General features: G+C 59.7%; 3 protein-coding genes across 11 annotated transcripts; 1 reads left to right on the top strand and 2 right to left on the bottom strand.

Moving 5' to 3' along the window:
- Nucleotides 1-266: 266 nt before the first annotated feature.
- Nucleotides 267-10,111, bottom strand: TMPRSS4 (transmembrane serine protease 4). Of its 8 annotated transcripts, XM_075116263.1 has the most exons (15): nt 9,995-10,111; nt 9,678-9,719; nt 8,707-8,862; nt 5,769-5,799; nt 5,575-5,688; nt 5,232-5,384; nt 4,996-5,125; nt 3,510-3,611; nt 3,347-3,387; nt 2,608-2,770; nt 2,159-2,325; nt 1,841-1,936; nt 1,541-1,680; nt 1,211-1,360; nt 522-918 (listed from the first exon to the last, which is right to left on the bottom strand). In XM_075116263.1, the coding sequence occupies exons 3-15, from the start codon at nt 8,713-8,715 to the stop codon at nt 907-909; spliced, it is 1,308 nt and encodes a 435-aa protein (XP_074972364.1). In that variant the 5' UTR covers nt 8,716-8,862; nt 9,678-9,719; nt 9,995-10,111; the 3' UTR covers nt 522-906. The 8 variants fall into 8 exon arrangements, with proteins under 8 accessions (XP_074972360.1, XP_074972367.1, XP_074972364.1 ...); XM_075116261.1 differs by lacking the exon at nt 8,707-8,862 and having other exon boundaries at nt 9,995-10,105; XM_075116264.1 differs by lacking the exon at nt 9,995-10,111 and having other exon boundaries at nt 8,236-8,862; nt 9,678-9,845.
- Nucleotides 10,112-13,329: 3,218 nt separating this feature from the next.
- On the top strand, nt 13,330-22,428 carry SMIM35 (small integral membrane protein 35). 2 transcript variants are annotated; one of them, XR_012664083.1, is made up of 6 exons: nt 13,330-13,601; nt 15,888-16,004; nt 16,307-16,340; nt 16,565-16,694; nt 21,772-21,881; nt 22,050-22,428. XR_012664083.1 is itself a non-coding variant. In XM_075116313.1 (5 exons), exons 1-4 carry the CDS (start codon nt 13,586-13,588, stop codon nt 16,668-16,670), a joined length of 273 nt encoding a protein of 90 aa, XP_074972414.1. In that variant the 5' UTR covers nt 13,330-13,585; the 3' UTR covers nt 16,671-16,694; nt 17,328-19,284. The 2 variants fall into 2 exon arrangements, 1 of the variants encoding a protein (XP_074972414.1); XM_075116313.1 differs by lacking the exons at nt 21,772-21,881; nt 22,050-22,428 and adding an exon at nt 17,328-19,284.
- IL10RA (interleukin 10 receptor subunit alpha) lies at nt 19,730-24,472 on the bottom strand. The gene is made up of 7 exons (XM_075116312.1): nt 24,321-24,472; nt 23,257-23,377; nt 22,953-23,131; nt 22,502-22,668; nt 22,032-22,182; nt 21,735-21,859; nt 19,730-21,589 (listed from the first exon to the last, which is right to left on the bottom strand). Exons 1-7 carry the CDS (start codon nt 24,382-24,384, stop codon nt 20,603-20,605), a joined length of 1,794 nt encoding a protein of 597 aa, XP_074972413.1. The 5' UTR covers nt 24,385-24,472; the 3' UTR covers nt 19,730-20,602.
- Between the last annotated feature and the right edge of the window lie 1,531 nt (nt 24,473-26,003).

Raw genomic sequence — 26,003 nt, 5'->3', positions numbered from 1 at the left:
CACGGGTTTGCGTTGCCCGCTCGAGCCCAGGAGCTGTGGGTGCCTGGAGCCGGGGAGCGAGCCCAGCATGGGTCATGGGACGGGGCAGGAGACATCTCTGTCTGCCGGCAGGCTGGGGCTGCACTGCCGCCTTTGGACGGGCAGTGTTTGCAGGGTGCTTGGGGCTATTTCCCTGCACAAAAGGCTCTCCGGGTCAGCTGCATGGCAAGCAGGATCCCGCCCTGCCATGTTGCATGGGAACGCCCTGATTTCTACTCAGGCTGAAGATGTGCTAGAAAAGGTTGATTTTAAAATAATGCTTAGCATCCCTGTTTGCTTACAATAACTTAAACTGACCCCATCCCGATCAGCTTGTTTGACTGAGTGGCCGAGGTCCACGCAGCACGTTCTTCCTTGTGCTCAGAAACAGCTTGTTCACAAGAGCCAGCAAATAAACCCTGCCTTACGCTGGGAAAGCAGCTCTGCCATATAGTGCAGGGTATTGCAAAAAACACCCCTGCAAGCAAGAGGGACAAAGTCTTCAGAGGCTGTGTGAAAAAACAAATACTTTCTTTTAATGGGGATACTCTACAGCCCAAACATCATTTATCTCTATATAACAGTAGTGAGCAAATGGCAGCTTTGCCCCGCGTGAGCCTATCTGCCACAGCACGGTCGGCACAGGGCAATAAGTTAATCTCTCCGGAAGGGAGCTTGAGCTGGTCAGATTCCTTCACGGTATCGGGGGCCGTTGCTCCAAGCCACCTTTTGCCTCTTTGGCTGGCCTCTGGTGTGCTAATGACAGCCTGCCAGCGAGGGGTCAGGAGGCGCCTCTCACCTTTCATGGCTTGAGATCCATTTCCCAGCTGCTGCCGGAGGCTGGGGAGGGAGGCTGGGGGAGAGGGGAGGGAACTGTCCCAGCAGGTTTCAGAGCTCCGACTAGAAGGAGAGAGAGGGAGAGAAGAAACTGCAAGCTTTGAAAGAGCAGCTGAAACCAGGAGGCAAACAGAGTCGCGTCCTTAAGGAGCCGGCTCAGCTCCTGCGCGGAGCTAAGTGGGCTGGTGGCTGCAGCCCTGCGGCCCCATCCCTGCAGCGACGCTGCGCTCCGCCGGTGTGGCTCTCTGTGCAGAGCCACCGAGGGGGCTCTGACCCCTCCCCACCAGCCCCCGAAACCTGCGTGACAGAGCAGCCGTGCGTGTTGCTGCCATGGTGTCGGCAGCATGGCACTGACCCTCCGGACGGCGTAGATCCAGTTGAGGTAGGCACGGACGCTGGTGTAGACGCCAGGCGTGCTGGGTGTCCCGCAGCCCTGGCCCCAGCTGACGATGCCCACCACCTGCCAGTGCCTGCCCGAGTACAGCAGAGGCCCACCGCTGTCCCCCTGCAAAGGACAAACCGTCTGAGGGGAGGCTGAGGAGCCCCCCGACGCCCAGCAAGGTGGGTGCTGCTGCTCACAGCTGCAGCTTGCGGCCACTTCCAGGAGGACAGCTGTTCCCTGAAAGGGGCTCTTTCATTGATAGGTGCGGACCCACCCCCTCCTTCTGGACCAGCCGCCCCCCACCTGGCAGGTGTCCACCCCGCCTTGGGGCAGGCCGGCACACAGCATCTTCTGGGTGACCTCCCCGTGGTAGCCGGACAGGTTGCAGCTCTCCCGGTCTATGAGTTTCACCTCCGCCTGCTGCAGGGTGTCTGACAGTTTGCCTGTGTGAAACGTGGCCGCTCAGAAGGGCCCCCCCAGCAGCCCCAGGTGAGCAGGGAGCCCACCAGGAGCCCACCAGGAGCCCACCGGCCCTGACTGCTCCTGCAAGCGGTGCTGGCGGGGTACTCTGCCCTCGGCTCGCCCCCGCGCTGTCTCACTCACCGTGCTCCTGCGTGTAGCCCCAGCCTATCACCCACAGGGGTGTGCCTGGCACCAGCTCCTCATCGAAATAGGGCAGGCAGATGGGCTTGCTGCTGTCTGGAAGGGGGAGGTGAGGCACAGGAGGCGCCTGGGGAGGCTTGTGGGGAAGGTGCCCCTACCCACGCTGGCCAGGGCCACGTGCCAGCCGGGCACCCAGCTCTGCTGCGCTCTTGGTAAGGCACCGCTCGCACGTGGGTCCCTCCACATCCCCGCTCGGTGCCTAGCGGTGCCTTTGCCTTTGTAAGCTCTTGCCCCAAGGAGGCGTGTGCCACCTCTCACCTGAGAGATACAGGGGAGACTGCAGCTTCACCAGGGCAATATCATTGTCCTTGGGAGATGCGGGCGTCACCTCAGCCAGGAAGACCTTCTCCACAGCGAGGGTGATGGTGCCTGAGAGGAGGTGGGAGCCAGCCTTCACACTCCAGCTCTGAATGATGGGGTTGTTCCTGTGCACAGATGTGTCTGTTACTGCTCCCCTCTTTCCCCGCCATGACTCTGCTGCAGGGACTGGCAGCAAAGCCCTGCCTACATGCTGCTCTGCTCAGCATCAGTTAGCTGCATTGGAATGAGGGGCGCAAAGCCCTGTGCAGGTGGGTTAATTGTGGGGCATTTAAGCAATGCGTGGCTTAAACCCAGAGGGACTCAGCCTGGCCTCGAGGATCCGACCCAGCCCCGGCACGTCGGCGCTGGCTGATGGGCACGGTGCAGCAGGGAGGTGGCCGACTCACTTGAAGCAGTGCGCTGCCGTCAGGACCCAGCTGGGGTCGATGATGCTGCCCCCGCAGATGTGCTCCTTCCTGTACTGCAAGCTGACCTGCCACGGCCACGTCTCGATGGCGGCCGGACTCCCACCCAGCACGCGCGGAGTCCTTATGCTATCCCCACAGTCTTCTGCCAGGTGGTGGAGCAGCGACAAAGCAACATATTAGATGCAGCGGTGGAGAGAAAGAGCACCCGCTCTGCCCTCCTCCATCCCATGGGTGAGCTGGGACAGAGGCTCCTGCGCCTCCCAGGGAGGGGATCGTGGGCCAGGTGCCTCACCCCCTGTGACACTGCCTATATCACCCCTTCCTGGGCCACCTGTCACAACCCCTTTTGTTCTCTGCACATCGTCCCCAGGCTTGCTGAAATGGGTTCATCCATTCCTTGCCTTCTCCAGGCCACCAGGGGGGTGAGTTTAATCAGGATAATTCATCAGCAAAAGTAGACCCATCCAGGCAGCTGGTTAAGCCTCCCTTAGGTGTTTCACTTCTGGGAGGTTTATACTGGCTTAACAAGAAGGTTAGCTGTAATTAAATCCAACTTTTCTCATGCAAACAGTGCGGGAACTGGGGACGGCCAGGGCTTGGGCCATAGCTGAGCTCTTGGGGCTGCAGTGCAGCACACGGGGCTGTGCCAGGATCAAGGACCTGGAGTGGCACGAGGCCCTGCATGCCTGCAAGGTGCAAACAGCATTATGATACTTACTGGAACAAAAGAGTGAAACAACCGATCCAGAGAGGCATTTCCTGGAAGAGGGAGGAAAAGGGGATTCAATGGGGGAGAAGCTCTGGCTGTCTGGCCAGGCACAGCAGGCTCCCGTGCAGGGCGAGGGGCATGGCAGCCTCTTCTGTACAGCCCCACTACTCACCTGCCCGGCTCAAGCACATGGAGGCTGCCATTGCTCAGCATGACCTCGCGGGGAGGCAGGGGCTGCCCTGCGCCCACCTCCACCGGCTGGAAAGTTGGGGTGCTGAAAGACAAGGGGAGGGCATGGGTCAGGAAGCACACTCTGGGGTGTGCAGCCCCAGGCACACTACCCACGGGGTTCAGATGCTGGGAGAGGACAGGCACTGGTGCCTGAGCACCTCTGGGTGTCTGGAAACTTGGCGGTTTTGGCTCAGACTGACCCAAAGATGGTATAAACCAGTTTAAAACTTTAGGGACTGAAACCTTACGAGTAGGTCCTAAATGTTTGTTGATGGCCCCAGCAAAGTGCTGGTGATATAAGAAGGAAGCAGGAGCTTAGGAAGGGAATGTTGACCCTGTGCCAGTGAGCAAGAGAAAGACCCCATAGAAAGGGGTTTCCTTGGGACAGGGATGCAGGGATGCCAAGAGGGAAGTGCCGCAGCCCTGAAGGGCTGGGGGCAGCAAAGGGGGACTGGCCACTGAGCTCACGACTAGGGACAGGAGTGTATTGAAGGAAGGGAGACTATTCACTGCTATTCAGAGAAGCGTGGGGCAGGTAGCTCCCCGGGGACCTCGGGGGTGTCCCTGCTGCTGTGACATTTGGGGCCTGTGCTCAAAGCCTCAATCCCTGACTTTCTGGAACTGGAAAATACCATCCTGGGCTCAGTCTAGGCTCCTGGAGGGGCTCAAACACCAGAACCCATCTCCCTAGTATACCCCTAATTTAAGTCAAACTCTCTATGCAGGGCTGATAGCAAACACGCAAGGATAGCAAGCTATTTCCCCAAATCTTGGCTTTAACCAGCTTTATTTGAATGCAGCCCTACAAACTTGCTGCTAGCTCAGGGCAGCACACGAGGTGGACACAGGTGGGTTACATGGAGCTTCATCGAAGCTGCAAAGACCCAGCCCTGCCCACAGCTGTGCAGCATCCACACCCCCGCCCCAGCACCACACCCCTGGCCAACTGGTGCTCTCCTAGGGCTTTAAAAGGGGAGTGCAGCGCTGTCCTCCCTTCCTGGGAGAGCTACATCTGCGGTGGGGGCTTGGGCTGAGCTCTACAGGTGCCCCAGGAGGGGCTGCTCTGGTGAGGTGAGTGTGCACATGCTGTTGGGGGCTGTAGGGCAGCCCTGCTGCGTGGGTGGCTGCTAGCGGGTGGGTGTCAGGTGCGGGGTAGGAGCAGAGCAGGGGGCTTGTGGGCTGGGGACAGAGCAAGGGACACCGGGCACAGTACTGTGCTTGCATGGGAAGCTGCCAGGCCTTCTAGCACAGGGACCAGCCCGCTCCTGGGGATACACAGAGTATTCTGTGTGGTGGGGATGGACCAAAACCACTAGTGCAGCGCTCTGAGTGCTTTATAAGTGAACAGACCCCCACTCATAAAGAGCTTTTATGGGAGAGGGGTAGATAAAGAAGGCATGAGAGGGGTGGAGAAAGCAGCTGCGTACCTCCTGTAGCCCATTTGCTCGCAGGCTGCTTTTGCTAGCACCAGGTTGAAGTGGTCATGGCAGACGCAGGACCAGGCTCCGGTGTTTCTGTTAAACACCTGCAGGATGGATCTGTCTTTGGAAACACGGGCTGGAGACAGACACCAAGTCAGCTTGTCGCAGGTGACTTTAGCTGGCAGAGGCTTGCTGCAGCAGCCCTGCCCCTCCAGAGCTCTAGCAGGGTGTCCTGGACTCACCAGCAGCTGGTGGCCCCTCAGGGACCCGCTGGGGACAACTGGCCTCGTCCTCACCCTGCAGACAGTCCGCCTGCCCGTCGCACACCTGCAGCAGTGGCACCAGCTTCAGGGGCTGTTTGCAGAAGAAGTAGTGGTAGTCCAGGTAAACCTTGACTAGAGGGAAAGGGGGAGCTCAGTGCTGAGCTTGTGGTGCTGGGCAGGCTCAGGGCTTGCACTTGGGGACTCAGCAAGGAGGCGGCAGAGCTGGTCCTGGCTGAGCCCTGGGTCCCAAGCTGTGATTGCTGAGCCATGGCTGTGCCCAGCAGAGGCAGGAGGAGGGGGGAGAGGAGAGCAGGAGTCGTACCCAGGAACCCAACCGTAACCACGCAGGCGAGGCTGAGCACTGCTGCTAGGACGGGGAGGCCGATCCGCTTGAAGGAGTCCAGTGCTGTGGAGGCTTTGTGTCTTGTGCTGGGACCTACAACACAGAGGGGAGTGGCCCTGCATCCCCAGGCCCAGCCTGGCAGCACCTGCGCCCCCGGCTCCCATGGGTATTACCTCTGCCATTCAGCGGCTCGGAGGCTAAATCCTGCAAACCAGAGGAGAAAACCAGTTACCAAGCTGAAGCTTCAGCCAAAAAGCAGCTGGCAGATCGGAAGGGTCTGTAGCAGCACACCAAGCACACAGCTAACATGATCAGCCACCCTGGGGAGGGCAGCCCAGAGAAAGCAAGGATCAGCTAAGCCTGGGCAGGCACAGAGGCTGCTGAGTCTCTGGCTTGCTCAAGGCCCACCAGGAGGATTAGAGGGAAACTGCCCCAACCTACAGCTGAGGTTGCTTTAGAGCTGCTGGTGATGGAGGTGGCAGCAGGGGGTGGCATGGCCTGATGTGACAACATTTGGCTCTGCTGTTGCCTGGGTTCACCGGCTGCATTGTTCCCATGGACACCACCTATGCCATTCCAGTAACCGGGTACTAACGTCATAGAGGTACTGCCTTTAATGCATCAGAGGCTTAAGAAGTCAGAGGTGTTATGAAAGAGGCACTTTGCAATGTGCCAAGAAACCCTGAGTAAAAATACACATGCCTGCAGGGCTGTGCCGCCCAGACGTGTCACGACAGGGATTATGTTCTTTAGCTGGCCCAGTGTGGGGTCAGAAACCGAGTGGCACAGCCCCAGTCCTCCCCAGCAGACTGCCGGCGCTGCTGGAGAAACCAGCCTGGCCCACGAGAACAAAGCGCTCTCAGGGTGGGGAGGGAGGGCTGTGCCGCTGTTAGGGCACAGAGTAAACACAGCCCAGGTAGCAGTCAGCACTGGAGCAAGTGGTGAATAAGGTATTGATCCCTCTTGATCTCTTCAGAATTATTTTCCTGTAATGGCTCCTCATATGAGAGACGACCAGCTGCAGTAGGAAAGGTCCCATGAGCTGCACCGGCCAGCCGTTGCCCCTGTCCTCGGTGGGCAGGTTGGTGCTGGGCAAAGATCAGAGCCCCTCTGGGAGAGTTTTGGGTGGATGCTGTATGTTTCTGTTGCCCTGTTTTATAGCCATGCTTGTGCCGAGCTGTTGAGCTGCTTCCTGGCAGCTTGCGGTTTGAAAGCATGCTCTGTCCCTGCTGAGGCTGTGGAAAGCAGCACACTTGCTTCTCCCTTGAATGCCCTTCCGGCCCCGAGCGAGCTCTTTTCCTTTGCTATTGTTTCTGGACTCTGCCACGACAGGTAAGACAAGCTTTTTTTGGCAGGGCCTGTACCCAGCACGACCAGAGGTAAGGAAGATGGAAAACACTGCAATAAACCCACAGATCCAGGAGCATGATTCAGGAGTTTGGGATTTAGAAGCCTTTGCTCCTTTGGCTGCTGAGCTTCGGGATCAGTGTGCTTCTCCCTGGGCAGCAGAAGGCTGGAGATGATTGCATTTGTTGTCTTGGATGAGAGCAGAGGCCCCGGTGCAATCTCAGGGCTTGGAGGTTGGGGCTCTGAAGAAGAGCGGTGCAGTGAGACCAGGGATGTGGTAAGGCTGTAAAAGGGGCTGTGCTCCAGCCAAGGCGGGTAGGAGGGAGTGGTAGAGCCCTCCTTCTCTGGATCACTGTGTTTGGGCATCCTTAGCCGTGCACCAGGACTCTACCAGCAGGATTTTACAGGCGAGCGCCAAGCGACTATTTGTGGGTTAACACACAAAGATAGCTTGGGTTTCGGGTGCTGCAAGCTCAGCGCCTGCTGCCCCTCGCCCAGGCAGGAAATGCTGCCTGCCCCTCGCAGCCCTGCCGCATGCCTTGGGCCGCCAGTTTCAGCTGCTCCCCAGCCTGGGAACAAGGAGTGACCTGTGCAGGGGAGGGCCGGATCCTGCCCGGTGCTGGCGGGGCTGTGGGCATGTGGCTGTGCCCTAGCATCCAGCCGTCTGGCTCTTTTGAGGGAATGCCAGGGGCCTTTCTCTGAACAGCCGGGCTCGTCTGGCGCCAATGCTGAGCATGGGCAAGTCGTGGCGAGCGCCCAGCCCCTGGAGGGGCTCTGCACAGCCCCTTGGGGTTTTTTGGCTCCTGTAAGGACACTGCAGTGCTACCAGGGGAGCCGAGCTCCAGATCAGCTCCCGGGGGCACAGAGCCTGGTTCCTGGTGGCAGGGAGTTGGGGACCTGCTGGGAGCAGGAAGGCAGGGTGGGAACGGGAGTGTGTCTCCTGGACCTCCCATCCCAGCTGCCCTTCCCGAGTCGCTTATCTGTGGGCCTGCTGCCTGCAGGAGTTCTGGGAGCTTTGTAATGCCAGCTCGGCTTTCTCCCAAACACCACCTACATCCTCCAGTGCAGCCAGCTGAGGGCACATGAGGCCGGTCCTTCCTCATGCTGACCTCTTGTGTCACCGTGGGCCTGGGCCGGGCATGACCTGGATAATGGGATCCTAACGGTTCCCTGCGGGAACGGTCCCAGGGCCCCGGCAGCGACGGCTCCTCCAGGCTGCGCGGCACAGCCAGGGCTCTGCAGCCGAGGGGCACCGCAGGTGCCCTTGCCTGCCCACAGGCCGCCTGTACTCACGCCCATCGTGTCGTCTGGCGTCGGGCTCCTTTCCGGCAACCCTGTGCAGGTCTGGTGTGGGTGCAGGTGGCAGGGGTGGTGCTGTGGTGCTGGCTGCCTTCCCACGCAGAGAAGGTATTGCCCAGTGCTGATTTTATATTCTTCTTTGCATTTTCTTCAGTCCATGAACCTTTTCCATTTCAAACAGGTTCACAGCTTGGAGCTGCCCCAGGGGCTGCTTCTCCGTGACTACACACTTGCTCTCAAAACCACACTACACGCAAGAGCTGCACTGGTTAAATTCAAAGCAAGGCAAGAGCTGTGCCAGCTCCCGCGTGGAGTGGAAGCACGTGATTTGCTGGAGAACTCAAGGCTACTGTAACTAATTGAGGTCCCTTGCTGTGGAAGCACGTTAATGCTGCTATGGCCAGCCTGTGCTCCAGCTGTGCAAACGCCAGCCCAGGAGCCATGTGCTCCCAGGGAACCTCTCACCCATGCCATCTGTGCAGGCGTGGGCAGCTGGGGTGCAGTCGGACGCTTGCCGTTCGCCCTCTGCAGCGTGTGGCTGAAAGGCTCTGCGGGACGCTGAGTCGCTGTGCCAGCGGCTTCTGAACGAGGAAAGGTGGGATGTTCCTATGTGAAACCCAGCTGCAAAGGGCGCGGGGTGCTCGGGTCAGGGGATAACTCCTTGGCTGCAGGGGATGTAACCCATGGGTGTGTGTAGCCGCTGTTGCCGAGCGGTGGGGCGAGTTCCCCACCCAAGAGGGGATGATGTCCCTGCGTATTGCTGGTGGAGGGCTTTACGGTGCCCAGCGAGCTGGGCCATACGTGGCAGCCCGCTGCTAAGGAAGCGTTTTCCTCCTTGGGAGGGGCTGCATGCCAAGCTGGGGTTTGGTGGCCATGGTTTTGCTTGCAGGAGGTAGTGCAGGAAGCTGAGCCGAGCGTGTCCCTTGTGCTGAGCAGAGGGACCAGGAGTCCCGCAGCGGGAGCTGTGCTGGGGGGCAGGGCCGGCCAGGCTCTTGCCCAGGCATTGCCTAAGAACCAGCCCCTTCTAGGGGGTGGATAAGATGCTCCAGAAGAGCACGTTCCCCTTGGTGAGCAGACTTGCGAGACACGCTGCCTTACTTGTCTGCTTCCCGCTCTGGGAGAGGGCCAAGACAAGCCACGGAGAAATGTGGGAGCGAAAGCTCCTGGAGATAGCCAAGCACCGAACCCAAAAGCCGCGGAGGGGGGTTGAGACAGACACACAATCATTCCCTTCCTGGATGCTGCAGGGGGCTAGGGCCAGGGAGCAGCAGCTCTTTTGAGCCTGGGCTGCCTCATTGCCAGTAAATGGCTCCTGGCAGACCTGGTGCGAGGGCAGCCAGCAGTGGGGTGCATGGGGTGCTGGCTGCCCACTCCCGGGGCGAGGGGCTGATGTGCAGGGAGGGGCAGAGCGGTGGGCAAAGCTGTTGGTAACTCACCATGTTCATCCAGCTCTGACGTGGACTTCTGCCTGCAGAAACCTGGCAAATATCCTCCAGTGTGGGACACAGGGAGGCGGTGGGCGCCCCGATGCCCAGGGAGCCCGGGCTGGCGATGCTCCCACCACCCCTGAGCCTGTGCTCCTCTGCCCACACTGTACTAACACTGGGGCAGTAACGCCCAAGCGCTCCTTAAAACCCACAACAGGAGTTGTGCAACAGGAATTATGATTTGTATTGTAATATAACACCGGTCTATCAGCAGCACCAACACCTGCAATAATCTCCTGAGCATCTGCCACTGAAGGGTGACTCACCTGCAGAGCTGCTGCCACAAAATAGCTTATCAGAGTGAGCTGACTGACAGAGCAGGATTTTTCCTGCTCCTTTACTGATGATAAGAGGAACCACAGCTGTCCCGTTCTTTGTCCGTCTCTTCCGTGTTGCACCAGGTGGTTTTTAAACAAAGTTTTAGTAGGTGGAGGAGGAAAGGAGAAGAGTTTATGCGTGAGGTTACCAGGCCATTACATGCCCCTGTCTGTCAGGTCACTTGGTCTGTGTGTCCCTGCGGAGCCCCAGGTTGCGGCTGGCTCCTGGCAGAACCAGAGTTAGAAGATAAAAGGAAAGCCAGTGGGTGCCCGTGGCAGGTTAGCGTTGGGATTGCCACGCAGGCTGGGGGCGTGGGCAGACGCCCGGCTGTGTGGGAGTCGCTGGTGTCCGGGGCAGGCTGTATGAAGTGGTCGCTCCCTGGTGGGAGCGGGGTGCCCGGTCCCTGCCCAGCGGGTGTAACAGCAGGTACCCTGGAGAGCTGAGCCATGCAGAGGTTTGAGCGTGGCCCTCAAGACTCTCTTACCCGCCCTCTGGGACAAACCTCCCTCCCTCTGCCTGGCTTTTGTCCCTGTTGTGATACGGCAGCGCTGTGAGCGTGCTGACTGCCGGTTCCTACACCACTGGGATGCTCCTGGGTCATTTATGGAGATTTACAGATGCCTACTATCCAGGCAGATGTGCTGGGCTCGGTGCTGAGGCTGTGGCCGCAAGTGGGGCACCGTGGTGAGCTCAGGGATGCCTGTGCCCTTCTCCTGCACCACCCCTGTCCCTTTGTGGAGCAGCTGCCCTGTGTTGGTTGAGCTCATTGACGTTGCACAAGACGGGGCTGGCAGGGCTGGGTGGGGAGAGGGGCTCTTACAGCCCCTGAGCTCTGTTTTGAGGAAGTGCTGTGCCTGTAGGCAGGTGCTCAGACAGCTTGTGAAGCTGTGCGTGTCTCTGGTGCAAACCTGGGCTACGCGCCCAGGAATAATCGCTCTGGGATGAAGAGTGGCTTGCTTTAGCCTGCTGCTGGGCAGGATGGGCATTTAGGTTTAGGTGTGCAGGAGACACTTGCTCCAGCTGGGCGAAGGCCAGCGCAGGGAGTGGGATGGGGTCAGGGAGTCTGCGGGCTCCAGTTGGCCCTGTTGGCAGCTGTCTGGAAAGCCTGGCCTTGTGCAGACTCGTGCTGGAAGTGGTGGGTGTGCAGGATTTGCTGAGCAGCTAATTACCCTCGCCTCCTTCTGGAATCAAGCTTTCGCAGCGGTCAGGGAGAGCTGCTGCTGCCAGGTGTGTGCACTGTGCCAGTGGGGAGACTGTGGCGTGTCCTGGGCATGCAGCTCCTCGGCCAGGGAGCCCTGCAGTCCCTGTGCCAGCTCACCCCTGCCACAGCAGGGACCCTGCCTGCTCTGGGGACAACAGGCAGCATAACCCGGTAGCCTGGCCAGGGATCCTGGCATCTGTCGGTGGCTCTGCAGGTAAGGGACACCCTCCCCGTGCTCACCTGTGGGGATCCAGCCCCCTCAGGAGGCGTGGAGACCTCATCAGGCTGCTGTCTCAGCTCCTGCCCGCGTGGTCCATGCGATGCCCAGAGACCGTGGGACGGAGGGTGGGCAGCAGCATCTGGCAGGTGCAGCCACGCGCTTTGTGCAGGAGGGTGCCCAGCACTACTACGGGAGCTTTCAGCTCACAAATGGGTTTAAGGGGCTGTGCACAGCAGCGGGGAGCTGGGGAGAGACATTGCGTCCCTGGTGTGCCACATTAGGTCCTGGCCGAGGCAGCACAGGCAAGTGGCTGTGTGGGCACCTGATGCAGCGTGAGATGCAGCCTGGTGGAGTGAGCTCTCCTGTCCAGCCTGAGCATGCCTGTCCCTTGTCAGGGAACAAACTGTGGCTTAAAAGCAAAAGCAGCTCAAGAGCTGGGCGCTGCTGGGCCAGCAGGGATCAGGCCGGAGGCTCTGGAGTGAGCTCCGCCCCATCATCCAGCACCACCCGCGCAGCTGCAGCCCTGTGCTGTGCCACAGAGACCCCCCTGGGGCGTGGGCTGCTTTCCCAGATCATCCCAGTGCCAGCCCCACACACCCCATGGTGGGTTCTCTCATGGAAGGGAGAGCAGGCTGGCAGCATCTGTGGGGTGGGAGGTGGCATGCTGGGGAGTGGCTCTTCCTCCTTTGAGGTTAAGCGAAGGCTTGGAGGAAGCAGCTGAGGTTTGCAGATGTTATGTCATGGCTCCGCGCGCCTTCGGGGCTTTGCTTCCTGGAGTACGTCTGTTTCCAGCCCGTCACCCTTCCCTGGCCTGTCATGCACACGTAGAGCCCTGGCATGACGCAGGCTTCCAGGCACCTTGGCTCCGTCTAGGGTCAGGCAGGGGCCAGGCAGGGCTGGCCCGGGGCTCTGTGCAGCCACCAGCCTCCCAGAGCCACATGGGCATGCCTCCTGCCCCTTTCCTCTCTGCTGCCCAGCGAGGAGCAGCTGTGGCCTCTTCGTCCAAGCCAAGCGCTGCCAGGGCCTTGGGATCTGCAATGTGCATCATCCCCCCTGCATTGCACCAGCTCTGCACCCCACCCTTCCCTGGCCAGCATCTCCATGTGTCCCAGACATCAGCCCTGGGTCTTGGTGCCAAGATATTCGCTCCTGGGGAGGGCTGCATAGAGGCTTGGCTCCTGCCCTGGCTGCCTGCACTGGGGCACAGCATAGTCAGAGGGTGTGCCTGGCAAAGTGTGCACAAAGAGGAGGTTTCTGGGGTGAGGGTTTTTGCCCCTGGCTGTCTGGTTTCCAAGCTCTTGACGGTTATCCCTGTTTGCTACCTTCTACCTGCAGCCACAGGAGACGGTTTCCCCCTCTTTCTGCAAGCAGGCGGTGATTGCCACCTAACCCTGTGGCTCAGGGCTTTGAGAAGACAATCTAATACACCCGTAAGTGCATCGTATCGGGAGGTGTCTGTGGCTGGGGGCAGCAGGTGGGAGATGCCTTGTCACCCTGGGGTCTTGCTCTCCCCTGGGTGCCCTCACACTGCACAGGGCCGTAACCTTGCTGGGCATCCCCAAACACCCAGGCCCAGGCTTGTTGTAGGGCCCTGCCACCCTCCTGGCCACTGTCCTTTGCCAGGAGGTGGCAGTCAGAGGATACAGCTGCTCGGGCACCTTGTCAAGGCTGGACATGCTTGTGTCCAGGTTGTCCTTGCCCCCTGGGCTCCCAGCACTACCAGTTCAGCCTCTGCCAGGGTGCCCGTCCCTGCCAGCAGCAGGAGGGCAGGGCTGCCCGCATGGGCAGGCATCGTGCCTACCCTGTGCAGGTAGGGAGGCTGGGCTGGGCTAAGAGCAGCCATCCTGGGCTGGGGCACGGGTGATGTACCGGCCATCACATGAGGAGTGATGTCTGCTGGAGCTCCTCTGCTTTCTCCCCTGGGAACCAGTTGAACCGGCGGGCGAGGAGCGGTGCCTGGTCTCGCTGTGGCACGGGCGGTGAGGCAGCTGTGTCACCAGGAGAGGAGGGGACAGGCGGGACGTGCCAGGCTCCAGTGCACACCAGGCTCTCCTGCAGCAGTTCCCGGTCTGGGCTAGCCGTGAGCAGTTCCTGTGGCACAGCGCTGGGTGCCAGGAGATGGACCCCTGGGCAGGTGAGTAGGTGGCATTTTCTCTCCTTATGGAGCAGAGATGGGGATGTGTATGGCACAGGCGGTGGCTGGGCAACCTTCCCCTCTGCTGTCTGGGGAGCTGGGGCTCAGGGCTAAGCTGCTGCTGTGGCTCTGCCTTGAGCAGTGCTGCTCAGAGGCGTCTCGCTGGGGTGCAAGGACATCTGCTCCTGTGGGTGATGGGGCAGAGAGTGCCTCCCATGCACAGCACAGGACCGGGGCTGGGCATGAAGCTGTCATCCTCCCACCAGTGGTAGGCGTGGGGAGAGGGCAGTTTCGGCAGCGGGCTGATTCAGGGAGGCTATTGCACCATGCTCCTGCTGTGTGAGTCACTCCTGCAGCAGACTCCCTGACCTCACCCACACTGGCCCATGCTGGGGACTGGGGTCCTGGGGCTCCCAGTGCATCCCCCGCCCAGCAGAGGCAGGGCAGCTGCCCACATCTCCTGCCTCCTGAGACCTGCCATGAGGGCCCAGCAGAAAGGAAGGGCAGGCTGGTCCTGCTCGTCTGCCGTGCAGCTGGGAGCTGGCAGCGCAGCGCTCTGCGGCTCCCCGGCTCTTTGCTGGGTCCCATGAGGTAGAGCAAGTGCTGTGGGTTGCAGGACAGCCTGGGACCTTGCTCACTATGTAAACACTGTGACCACAGGGGAAATGGTCTCACTCCACCGGCATCTGTCTAAATTTAGCTGCTGTTAGGTCACCCTTTTCCGCTGACTCCTGATGGTGTAAGGCACAGCACCCTGTCCCTGTGCTTGCCCCAAGCCCTCCACACAGGCAGGGGAGTGTTGTGGGGCTGCCCATGCGCTGGGGCAGTGGCCGAACCCTGCCGTCCCCTCCAGGGAACAGCTCCCAGAGCAGCCCCCAGAGCTGTGCCCACCCCCTGCCTGTGTTTTGCGAATGGGCCACACTGGGACTGACTGGGCAGCTTACTGGTCAAGGAGACCCCGTGGGGATGCTGGGGCGCAGGTGGGTGTGCAAGAGGCTGTGCTGCTTGTGAGTTGGGCTCATGCTGGGGCCCCCTGTGACAGCAGAGAAGGGTCTGGGATGGCGTTTGCCAGGGGTCTGAGAGAACAGGAGCTAGTAGCAGCTGGAGAGGTATGATTTGCAGCCCTGTGCTGTACATGGCATGAGATTTGCTCTGTGCAGTGTGCAACCTTGCTGCTAATCAGCTGTGCTGTGCCTGGGCATCTTGGTGTCCCCTTGACAATGCTGTGAGCATTGGCTGCTGCTGGGCTTTGCCACACCCTGTGGTGTAGACAGGAGGGATGAAGAGGGTGCAGAGCTCCCGCAGAGGTCCTGCATGGCCCCGTCATCATCACAGCCCAGCAGGAGGCTGCTTGCCCTAACAAATGCATCCTCTAGAGGGAACTGCCTGTCCAGAAATGGGTCTGTGCGGCTGCACAGGGATGGCTGCAGAGACAGACTGGGGTATGGCACCGCGTGGCTTTGGGAGCACTGGGATAGCCAGCACCAGTGCCACAGCTGTGGCACCTTGCTACTCTTCTGCCTCTTCACTCACACGGGTGCTGCCAGGTCACGGCCGGCAAGATTTAACAGAGCTGCAGGACCCTGCCTGCAGGAGGTGAAACCACCAAGCATCTCCTCAGCCCAAGTCCTGCTCTGCTGCCTCCCTGCTCTACCTGTGCTTTTGCTGCCAAAATTACAGCTGAAGTGCATGGCTAAACCCTGCTGATCGCCAGCAGCTCCTTGTGCAACCAAGACAGATGCTTCACCCCAGACAAGTGTGCATGGGACCAGGAGAGGGGATACAGGCACCATCAGGGTGGCCAGCTCTGTCTGCAGCACAATGTGATGGGCCCTGGGCACCGATAGAAGCTGCCTGGGGTCTGGGTGAGCTCACGGTGGGGCCAGAAGCGGGAATAGTAGGGGACCCTACTTATGGAGGACGTGGGCTCCTGTTTACATCCATTCCCTTCCTGTTTAGGCTAAGGGCAGCAGGTCGCCCACACTCCCCTCTGGGATCCGTTCCCGGGTCCCCATCCTGTCCACCAGCTCAACTAGGGACAACGGAGGTAGTGGCTCTGCAGCCAAGATCACCGGTCTCCATCACAGGGCTCTGGGAGTAGGAAAAATCTGTGCCACAATGCTCAAGAGCCTCCTGGAGCACAGTCCCTGCATGCCATAGGGACAGCACAGGGTGCAGGGATGTATCCCAGCCCCACAGCTGTCCTGCCCCTCGAAGGGGATGGGCAGAACCCCCAGCCTCCTGGAAGCATTTGTCTGCAGAGCACCTTCTCCCTCTGCTTTACAGGGCAAGAGCCCATCAATGTGCTCGGGGTTGTCCTGGGTGTCGGGCTGGCCCTGCTGATCGTGGTGCTTTTTGGCTACACCTTCATCCGGTGGTACCAGAACAGCCAGTGCTGGCGCCGTGAGTACAGGCAGAGCAGGGGGACGGGTAGCAGCAGGACAGGGAGGGTGCAGAAGAAAAAGGCTGCGGGGCCTGGGGTGTGGGGAGCACATCTGACATTTGCTGGTCCCTGGGGGTTGGGGAAACCTGCATGCAGGGTGGCCCTGGGGCAAGCTGGGGGCATGCAGAGGCCAAGGAGGGGATGCACAGTGGTGTCCTGGTGTGGCTGGCTGTCCTGTCCATCTCCACGCTGCTGCACAGACTTGTGAAGGTGAGTTCATGGCACCACATGGCTCTGACACCTTTCCTTCCTGCCTTCCCAGGGCCTGACTTTGTCTTCAACCTCCACCACACCTGGTGAGTGAAGCCGTCCGGGGATCTGGGGTGGGCTGGGTGCTCCCTTCGCAGCGTGCCAAGGTTTTGCAAACCCTTGCCAGTCCCAAACCCGCTGAGCTCTGCTGTTTGCCTGTGCTGCCTCCCCGGGACAGATGCCTTGGGGATCCCTGGCTGTCTGGGGACAGCCCCCACCCCGTGGGCTGGACGTGGGCAGGCAGCTTTCTGACGTCTCTGCTTTCCCACAGTGGGCTGGGGTCGGTGGCGGTGGAGCTGGTGCCGCCATTCAGCATCAGCGGCTCGCTGAGCGGGGCAGGGAGCGGCTACGTGCCCTTCCACGACCGGCGGCCGTGAGGTGGCAGCCAGGCTGGCCTGCAGGTAGGACATCACCCTGCTCCTCCCTGCCTGGCAGTGGGTGAGCGTGTCCCTTGCTGTGTATGTCCCCCGGCACGGCCCACAGCATCAGCACCGTGCAGCCGCCCTGCGGTGCCTGGGAGCAGCCAGTGCTCGGGGCTGCTGCAGCAGTGCACGTCCCTGCAGGGGAGAGCCCAGGTGCTGGCCATGCGTGCGATGCCCCAGAGCCTCTATGCCTCCTCATAGCCCCTGGTCATCGCAGCTTTCCCTGGGATAGTCCCAAGGTTTTGCCTGCAAAATTCCTCCCCGTGCCTGTGGGCCATCAGGGGCCCAACCTGGGCTCTGGTTCTGTTTCCCCTATGCGGGCTTTGGCTTGCGTTTCCTTCCCAGCACCTTGCTGTCTTCAGCCTGGGTCAGGCCATGTCGCTGGGGTGAAGGGGGCTGGGGCAGGAGCCCGTGTGCTCCCTGCACCGCTTCCTCATGCTGCCTCACGCCCACCTTCCAGCAGACACAGAAAGAGCAATCAAAACCAGCCATGGGGGAATTCCTCTGTTCTTGCTTCTTTAAAAAACAGCCCCTGAATATGCTGGATTTCTAGTGAAATTGTAACGGTGCGGTTTCTGTTTGTAAAAGAGCTTCTCCACCTGCTCCTTGCAGCTGCGTTTCTCTTGCTGGCCCTCCCTGTGCATGGGCGGCATGGGAAGGTGCCTGGGGCTGGCTGCCACCCCCATGCTGGTGCACTGGCACAGCCTCCCCTTGCTTGAGATGGAGGAAGAGGGAGCTGACTTAGCCCAGGCTTCCTCAGAATGCATCCTGGAGAGAAACGCCCCCTTCCCCATGGCTCAGAGACACCCCAGCCCTCAGGAGCAGCTGACTGCATGCCCAGGAGACTTTGGACCAGGCTGTTGGTGTACAGGACAGTGGGAGTGCAAGGAACCAGCTAAAAAGGATGGCAGTGAGCCACAGAACTGGATGGCTGGTTTTGTGCAACAGGGGAAAATGCTGTAAGGAAATGAGACTGATTGGGACTTCCCTTCTTGGTCAAATATCTGGACCAATGTGGAAATTTGTCCTTCACGCTGGCAGTGCAAGCTAACACCTCAGAAATCCCCTGTGGGCTTTCGCGTGCCAGCTGCCTTCAACCTGGGCAGGGGAACCCACTGTGGAAGTGCCTGGACACAAGAGCAGCCCTGGCCAAGTCCACTGTGGCCCTGGGAGAGGGGCCCCTGCCTGGCAGGTGGGGACTGGCAAGGCATGGGGGCTTGGGCTGTTTCTTTCCAAACTCTTTTCTCAGAAGGAAAAGGAAGAGAACCTGGGAGACTGTGTGGCTATGTGTAGGGAAGCCGGTGAGGATGGAGGAGAGACCCCCAGTCTGCTCCCTGGCTTGCAAGGGTGCTGGTGGCCGGCTGCAAGCAGGGGCTGTGGGATCTCCAGGGCTGGGGAAGGGGTTGGGCTGGACCGGGGTGGCTGTGGGGCACTGCCCAGGGACTGCAAGCTCAGGCTCCGTGGCTTACCACGGCCTTCGTGTGCATGAGACCCTGAGCACAGGGTGGCTCTGCAGGCAGCTGGGGCGGGTGAAATGGCCGTGCCTACCCCCTCCCTTGTTCCCCGTGCCCACTGCGCTGCTCCTCACAGCCTTTGTGCAATGCTGGGGGCTTTGCAGCCCTGGTGTTGGAAACGGGTTGGGAACATTTGCGTAGGCAGGTGCTGGGGGAAGAAGGGTGTTTGCACCAGTGCAGCCCCTCGCTGGGGCAGCCGAGGTGCAATGCTCTGTGCTGCAAGGAGGATCGGGAGGAGGAGAGCTGCTTGCAGGAGCCAGAGCCAAACGTCTTCTGTGCATTAGACTGTGACTTAATTCAGGAAAATGTGAGCATCCGGGATTTCCAGAGAGTCCATGCTCTCAGCTATCGGAGCCAAAGTGTGTGGTCTGTAGCTTTCTGGCAAAATCATTTGGGTTTCATTGAAAGGAGAGCCCTGGCTGCTCGTGGAGGGGGGAAAGAAATGCTGCCTCCCCTTGCCTCGGGTGCTGCGCTGGGGCACTGCTGGCTGGAGCCCTTCGCAGCGAGCAGGAACCGGCAGCACCCAGCATTACGCGGGATCCGGCCACAGAGCTTGACGTCAGGAGCATTTAAAAGGAAAAAGAAAGAAAAAAAAAGTCACGCTTAATTTTGATGACTCTGGTTTTCAGAGGAAGTTGAAAAAAAAGAGGCAAAAAAAAAAACCCCAACCCCCAAAATACCCAGAGGCAGAAGAGATGGTGGAACTGTAAAGGCAGGAGGATGCCTGGCAGCAAGCAGGGCTGGCATCGGCAGGGCTGGCATCGGCAGTGCTGCTGCAGCGGGGTGTTCGCCACGGCCAGGAGCTGGGCCCTCGGCGTGACACAGCGTGTATCGTAAGCGCGAGTCGCGCAACGTCAGACTTGAGGAAATGTAGCAATGCATCAACAGCCCTTCTGACGGCACTGATTCATGTTTTCACCTGAAAACAAGTACTCCCCAAGATGGGTTTCCACCAACAGTTTTAATGGGACTATCCCACAGTGAAGGTTCTTGGAAATGAAGTGGCTTTTGGAAAAACTTTCTAGTGACCTGGCAGTAGTCAAATGTAGCCCACGGTAAGTCATTCCCATCTCATGCTTATGTCCATTCTCACAGAAACTATTCCCCTGCCCCCCGGTTCTGACTTGTTGTGCCCTGCCCTGGGGGTGCTCCTGTCCTTCCCTGGCGTGTGGTCCCCGGGCCGGTGCCCTGCGGGATGCGCTGCATGCCCAGTGCAGCCCTGTGCAATCACCACAGGCTGCCCAGGTCCGTCTCCCTGCTGCTGCTCTGGTGCGTGCTCCCACAACCCAGCGCTTGCCTGGCACAGCTACCCTGGTCTGCAGATGGGCGTGAAGCTCTCAGTGGGCTGGCTTTGTTCTTTTTTTCCAGTTGTGATGTGGAAACACTCTTCCCCGTGTGAGGCAAAGGCATGTTGCGCTTTACTGCGGGGGAAAGTCCGTATCTGAACACGGAAAGTGCAGCTTGACCTTAGAGGATGTACGGGTGAATGGACCAAATAAATAACACCACATTCTTTCTGTATTTGCAAATTAAATAGAATAAATAAGGTCTGTATGCAACAGTGGCAGAACATAGACCATAGTGTGGGCAGGGCTGCCCTGGCTCATGCTGAGCTCATACGGCAGCTGCTGCGTGCGTTCTGTGTCCCGTCGGAGGTAGCCAGCGCACTGGGTCTCTGCCATCAGGGCTGAACGCTGAAGGGCCGCTGTAGGGTCAGGAGAGTCCCTCGTTCCCTCCAAGTGAGTCCAGCCGTGGTGGGAGCTCCGCACTCCCAGCAGCAGGATGGCTGATGTCAGGCTGCTGTCTGTTTTCGCTGTTGCGAAAGCTTTGGGCGCATGGGTGCAGGCGTCAGCTGGAGGGGGCAGCTCTCGCCCGGGAAAGGGGGAAGTGGGGAGGGGAAGAGCAGGGCTGGAGCTGGCCCTGGCCCCGAGGGTGGCCTTGAGCCCGGGGGCGGCCTCGAGCCCGGGGGCTGCATGCCCTGTGCTGGGTTGCTGGGGAGGGCAGACAAGGCGGCATTGCCCTTTGGAAATGTCCTGGTGTGTATCCGTGGGCTTGGTGGTCAGAGAAGGGTGGGTGAGCCCCTCTAGCACAGGCTGCCCCATGTCTCCTTAGCTTTACACTGGACACTGGCTGGAGGGAAGGTGCAGGGCGCGCTATGGGCTGGCCACAGCAGTACCAGGGCCAAAGCAGCCCCAGAATTAGCTAAGCTGGTGCTTCTCGCGTGAGTCTTGGCTGGGGCACCGCTCAGTGTGGTACATTCAGGGGTCGGCGGTAGCTTATCGGAGTAGCTGCTCCCAATGGGCAATGGCTAGAAGAGGTAGTTGGGTCAGCGTGTGGGGCTGGCAGGTACCTGCTCCCCAGCACAGGGGTGGCTCACAGGCGGCTGTCCTTACTGTCCCCGTTGAGCAGGCTCAGGGGGTTGATTTGCAGTGTGAGCCACTCGTTGGTGCTGAGGCTGGAGATGAAGGGCAGTGTCCCCAGGAGGTCAGTGTTGAAGATGCTCAGGTCAGCTGGAGCTTTCAGGAGCTCAGGGCCAGCTTTGGAGGCCAAGGGAGCACCCGGGAGCCCATAGCTCAGCAGAGTGGGGGCTCGGAGCCCCACCTGGCTAGAAAAGTCCCAGGCGGTGGGCTCCTGAGGGGCCCCCCACGGAGCAAGGTCCTGTGTGCGGCTGCAGGGGTGCTCAGGAGAGGACTGCTTCAGATACCCTTTGGCCACAGCTAGCTTGGAGCAGTCTACATCCAGCACAACGTCAGTGCTGCCGGAGCCATGCGGGGATCCTGCATAGGCCAAGGGCACTCCCTTGGCTGGGTCCTGCCTTGGCTCCACTGTGCCCTTGGACTGCTGCAGGTACCCGCGGAACTCCACGTCCTGCTGGTTGTCCTGGCCGGCGGCAGGGGAGAGGCCAAGCTCCTCTCCGTGGGGCTGCCTGGTCTCCGCGGGGCTGGCATTCCTGCCGCTGGAGGAGCATGTGGAGCGAGGGCAGGTGCTCTCCAAGCCCATGCCGCTGTCATCACCAGTGGGTAGCTGCTGTTTGTAGCCCTGGGGCTTGGGGTCTGAGGAGTAGCTCAGCTCAGAGGAGGAAATGTGCAGGCAAATGCCGCTGTCGGTGCTGGTGCAGCTGCTGTCTCCGCTCCCCGTGGCCTCTGGCCCCAGCAGGCATACCCAGTCCTCGGGCCATGCTGGGACCCTCCAGCCCTTCTCCAGGGGCAGCTGGGCTGTGCAGGTGCTGTCGTTGGGGCCACTGTCCTGCTGGGGCTCCTTCTGGCACAGGAAAATCTGCTGGACGGGGTCTGCGTCCGGGCTGCCCGAGGACGAGGACTCCTGCTCCACCCAGAGTGAGCTCTGCTTTATGAAAGACTTCTGGGAAGGAGAGAAAAGAGGGGAGTGAGCCGTGCTTCATCCCTGCTTGTTGCCTGCCTCTCCCAACAGCTACCCAAGCCCTGCACCCTCACACTGGCCACAAAGGGTGCCACGTGCCCGGGTGCCACGTGCCCAGCTGCCTTACCAGGACAGACGGCGGCCTCACAGGTTTCTTTATGTAGGTGCACACCAGCAGAGCCCCCAGGAGGCCCAAGAACAACAGGGTGATGAAGGAGGAGCTGATGATGCTTAGGGCAAGCTCTGCAGTCCCTGCAAGAGAGAACATACCCAGGTGAGGGCGGGAAAGGCAGAGTCCTTGGTGCACATAGCACGAAGGCCCTGCAGCGGGGGCACGGAGCAGCTGCCCTGGTGCAGATCCCCGTATCCTCAGGGCCAGGAGGCTGAGGAGGATCTGCCTTTCGCTGGCTCCCCCACCACTTACTGTCTCTCTTGCTGATAGTGACGCACTGCTCGGTGGTGCGTGTGGTGTGGATGTGCCGGCTGGCCACGTCAGGCTCCACGCTGATACAATACTCCATGTCCCAGAAGAGGTTGCTGATGTTGAACTCCGGGGTGCTCTCCACCACTTCGTACTGCAATGACCAGAGCACAGGCTGGTACCTGACAGGCCCCAGCTCCTGCGGGAATGTGGGCCCTGTGCTTTCCTCCCTCCTCCTCCATTGTCCTCTGGGGAAAGTCCCTAGGGTACTTAGAGATACAGCTGACAGCAGCTAGACCCAGAATCCCAACAAGATTTGGGGAACTTACTGCAATAAACTGTACAGAGAAATCTCTCTGCGATGTTGTGGCTATGAGAAAGCTTAATATTAAGTTTGTACGGAACACTCTACTTTGTGTTTTTCAACTTGAGCAGCACTGCATGCGACAGATGGGGCCAGCAACTCATCTCACCGTCCGATTGTCCTGTGTCCTCCTGATGTACACCCGGTATAGCCTCGCATACTTCTGTATGTCATCGTATTTTATGGTGAGGTTCCCCACGCTGAAGAGCAGCTGCAGCTGCACATGGACGGTGTTGCCTGTCACAGAGAGGATCTGGCCCAACAGGCGCAGGCTGGCTGGAAACAAGTAAGTTGGAAGAGCATGTTAGGGTTTTCTTCTCTTGGCAGCTCTAAGAGCCTTTGCAGCAGTGGACTGAGCTGTGACTGCTCCTTGCAGCTGGTGCCACCTGTCCTAGGTTTGTCCTATCCCATCCCATAGCCCTCCAGGAAGATACAAAGAGAGAGACAACCCTGCTTTAATCTGTCCCAAAGTCCTTCCCAAGCAGTTTGGCACCCTGACCTCTGTCATCCTTAAAGCCTCCTGCCCTTGGCCGCAGGGTGGAGGCAGACACCCGACCTACCTTCTCGTGGGGAGAAAGAGCTGGTCTTTTTCCACTGGGATGTGTGGTTTCCAGACACGGCCCTGACCCGTGCGTAGTAGCGCAGGTCAGGATCCAGGGTGTAGTATGTGAGGTCGCAGGAGTGCTCCGAGATCCTCATGCAGTTTGGGGTGGCTGTCCAGGAGAAATTCATGCCATAGCTGCAAGGAGAAGTGCTTGGGGTGAGAGCAGTGCAGGCAGGGGCCAGGAACTTTCTTGTCACCACTGTCGGTATCGGATCCCAGGCAGGGGCTGAACTGCCTTGCGTCCCCATCACTGTACTCACATTCCGTGCTCCACTTCATACTGGACATCACTGGGGTGGTTTTGTCCTGGCTCCCACCGCAGCAGGTGATGCGCTATCTCTGCAGCAAAGCGCACGTTCTTGGGGCTTGCCAGCTTCTCACCTACGGGACCAAAGGTGAGCGTTAGGTAAAGCTGGACCGCGTCCCATCCCATCTCGCTGGTGCCTGTGGGAGCTGGGCAGAGCTGCTCACGATTGCCTCCTTCATGGCTCGCCTGGAGCTTGACCCTCTGTGTTCAGCCATGACCACTCACCCACATGAAAAGCACTAGGATTTGCCCAGGCCTGTCCCACTTCCAAATTTTAGCATTTGCTGGTCCCTCTGTTTCCCTTCCTCTTTCTTCTGGGGAGAGCCCAGCTCACCCTGGCTGAGGGGATCTTGGTCCTTTTCTGGCCCAAGAAAGGAGCCTGTTGTATTTGCTCCCCTGACCCCCCTTGCCGTTTGCTAGCAGCTCTGTCTGGATTCAGCTTTTCTGTTTTGTTTATCTGCTATCTGGTAAAAACAGGATTTTTCACACCTCCTGCCTGAATTTCAGTATTGTCACCTGGCAGCAAAGCATCACTAGATAACATCTGTCACCTTTTCTGTGCTGGTTTCCTCAGCGGACGGTGTCCGCCAGCAAACACCAAGCAGCGCCGCTGCCTGGGGAGGACAGCCGGCAGCAGAGCACTGCGCTAGCGTCCGGGGCATTTCACCACAGTACAAGGCACGCTGGTCCCCACCGGCGGAGATAAACAAGGCTGGTGCCTCAGGACGAACGCAGCCCCCCCCAGACAGCAAAGTAAGGCGAGTGGCAAGCAGGGAGCCCTGGCTGTGTCCTGCTCCAAGCAGGCAGGAGCCTGCAGGCACCACCAGCCTGGGCGCTGACCAGCCGGCAAAGGTGTCCGAGCGGCAGGTTATACCCCGGCACCTCTGTTCGCCACCGGCCCTGCGCGCCTTCCCGGTGCCGGGGTCTCGGGTGCGGAGGGGAGCAGAGCAGCCGTGGGGCTGCGGCACAGCGAGTGGGGAGCTGAAGACGAGCGCGGTGTGGGGAAGAGAGACTCACCGTCTGTCCACCGGGCGAGCAGCAGTGCCACGCACAGTGCCAGGGCTGTGGTGGAGGGGGCCATGCCGGCTCAGCATCCTCTGCGGGCACTGGGCTGGGTGAGCAAGGTGCTGAGCTCTGCTCTGGCAGGCTGCTGAACAGTTGTTTTTCCCCTGGAGGCTGGCTCAGTGACGTATTGGAGGCGTTAGCGCAGTGGGAGGAAAGTAGCTGTGTAGTGGCTTCCACTTTTCTTCACTGTCCACCCACTCACCCACAGCTAATGTCTCAGCCCAGGCTGGGCATTTCCTACAAGCAGCCTTAAAGGAAGAGCTCTGGGGGCTTTTCTGAACAAAACGGTACACCATTGAGAAAGGGAAAATAGGAGTAAATCATATGGCTGCCTTTGCCACTTCGTTATTACACGAGGTGTTAAAAGCACAGCACAGGGGGCCAGCGTTAGCACCTAGGATGACCTGTTACAGGGATTTTACTTAAGCATAGCACCTACCCGGTAGTGTCCCTTGGACCGATGTCCTGTCCTGCCGGTGGCTAAAGCCAGCCAGGTCAGAGCCATCCCTGGGGAGCCTTGGAGCCCCAGGAGGAGGTTTTTGCTTTCCCGTACTCTCCTGCTTCAGTCTGCAGTTTGCCTTTCCCCATTTCTGGGGACGAGTGACAACCTCTGGGCTATTACATGTCCTGGAAACGCCTATGCATGTGGGTGGCATCGTGAGCTCTGAAGTCGGGTGCAGTGGAGGGGGCTGTAAGGTGTCCCCGGGGCTCCGGCAGCTGTCAGCCAGACCCAGGGCCCCGGTATGGCCACGATGCATGTGGCTGCAGGCCTCTGGCCCCATGGCCATGTGCTGCCTGTCTGGTGATCTTGGCCTCAGGTGCTAGGACCTGAATTACCACCGAGTGGACTGTGAGTCCTCTTATTTGCCTTCTGGCAGACTGGATTGCAGCAGAGCTTGCTTGAGGGCTTTCCTGAGGCCTGTGCAAACCCAGGGACCCTCGTGATGGAGAGTGATTTGTTTTCAAAAAGAGGAATTTCCCACTGGGGAATTAGCAGAAAGGGCACAAATAGAAAGAGCAAGAGAAACCGAGAGTGCTTTGGACAGCGTCAGAAAGCTTGAGAGCAGTCCCTGGCTTGGCGAACAGAGAGGCACGGGACCTCAGGTCCCTTTGCCACAGCGAAGTGACTCCTCAAAGAGCCATCTTAAATGCCCAAAGTGGGAGAGTCCTGCTTTTTTCCCGGCCTCTGAACAGAGTCCATTCTCTGACTCATCCTTCCTACTAAAGCCCACGGGCTTCCACGAACTTGCAGCCTTGCCTGAGCACCAGCAAATTCATCAGCTGCAGGGTCAGTCCGTCAGTGCCGCTAAGCCGTTCTCCAGACCCTGGCGACAGGACCTCGGGCATGGCACGACGGCATGCCCTGCTCTCGTGGCATCCAGGGACACACAGGCTTCGGCTCGGCTCTGCCGAGGCCAAGGGGAATACGGGCACGGGGCGGTGGTGCTGGGTGCCTGGCAGTGGGGAGAGACTCTGCCTCGCTGACGGCTGTTCTCCTGCTGAGGGCCAGCCATAGGGACGGGCAGGGGAGGATGGCTCCAGCAGCAGATCCCCTCCCTGGCTTCACCCCGGCTTGGCTTTATTCTCCCCTCTTTGGGAGACCAGCTGATGTCCTGTCACCCTGCTATCAGTGCG

Source organism: Phalacrocorax aristotelis, chromosome 22 (assembly GCF_949628215.1).
Source record: "Phalacrocorax aristotelis chromosome 22, bGulAri2.1, whole genome shotgun sequence".
In the NCBI taxonomy this organism is placed as follows: Eukaryota; Metazoa; Chordata; class Aves; order Suliformes; family Phalacrocoracidae; genus Phalacrocorax; species Phalacrocorax aristotelis.
The sequence above is the reverse complement of the archived record's forward strand: the minus strand, read 5'-3'. Positions and strand labels throughout refer to the sequence as shown.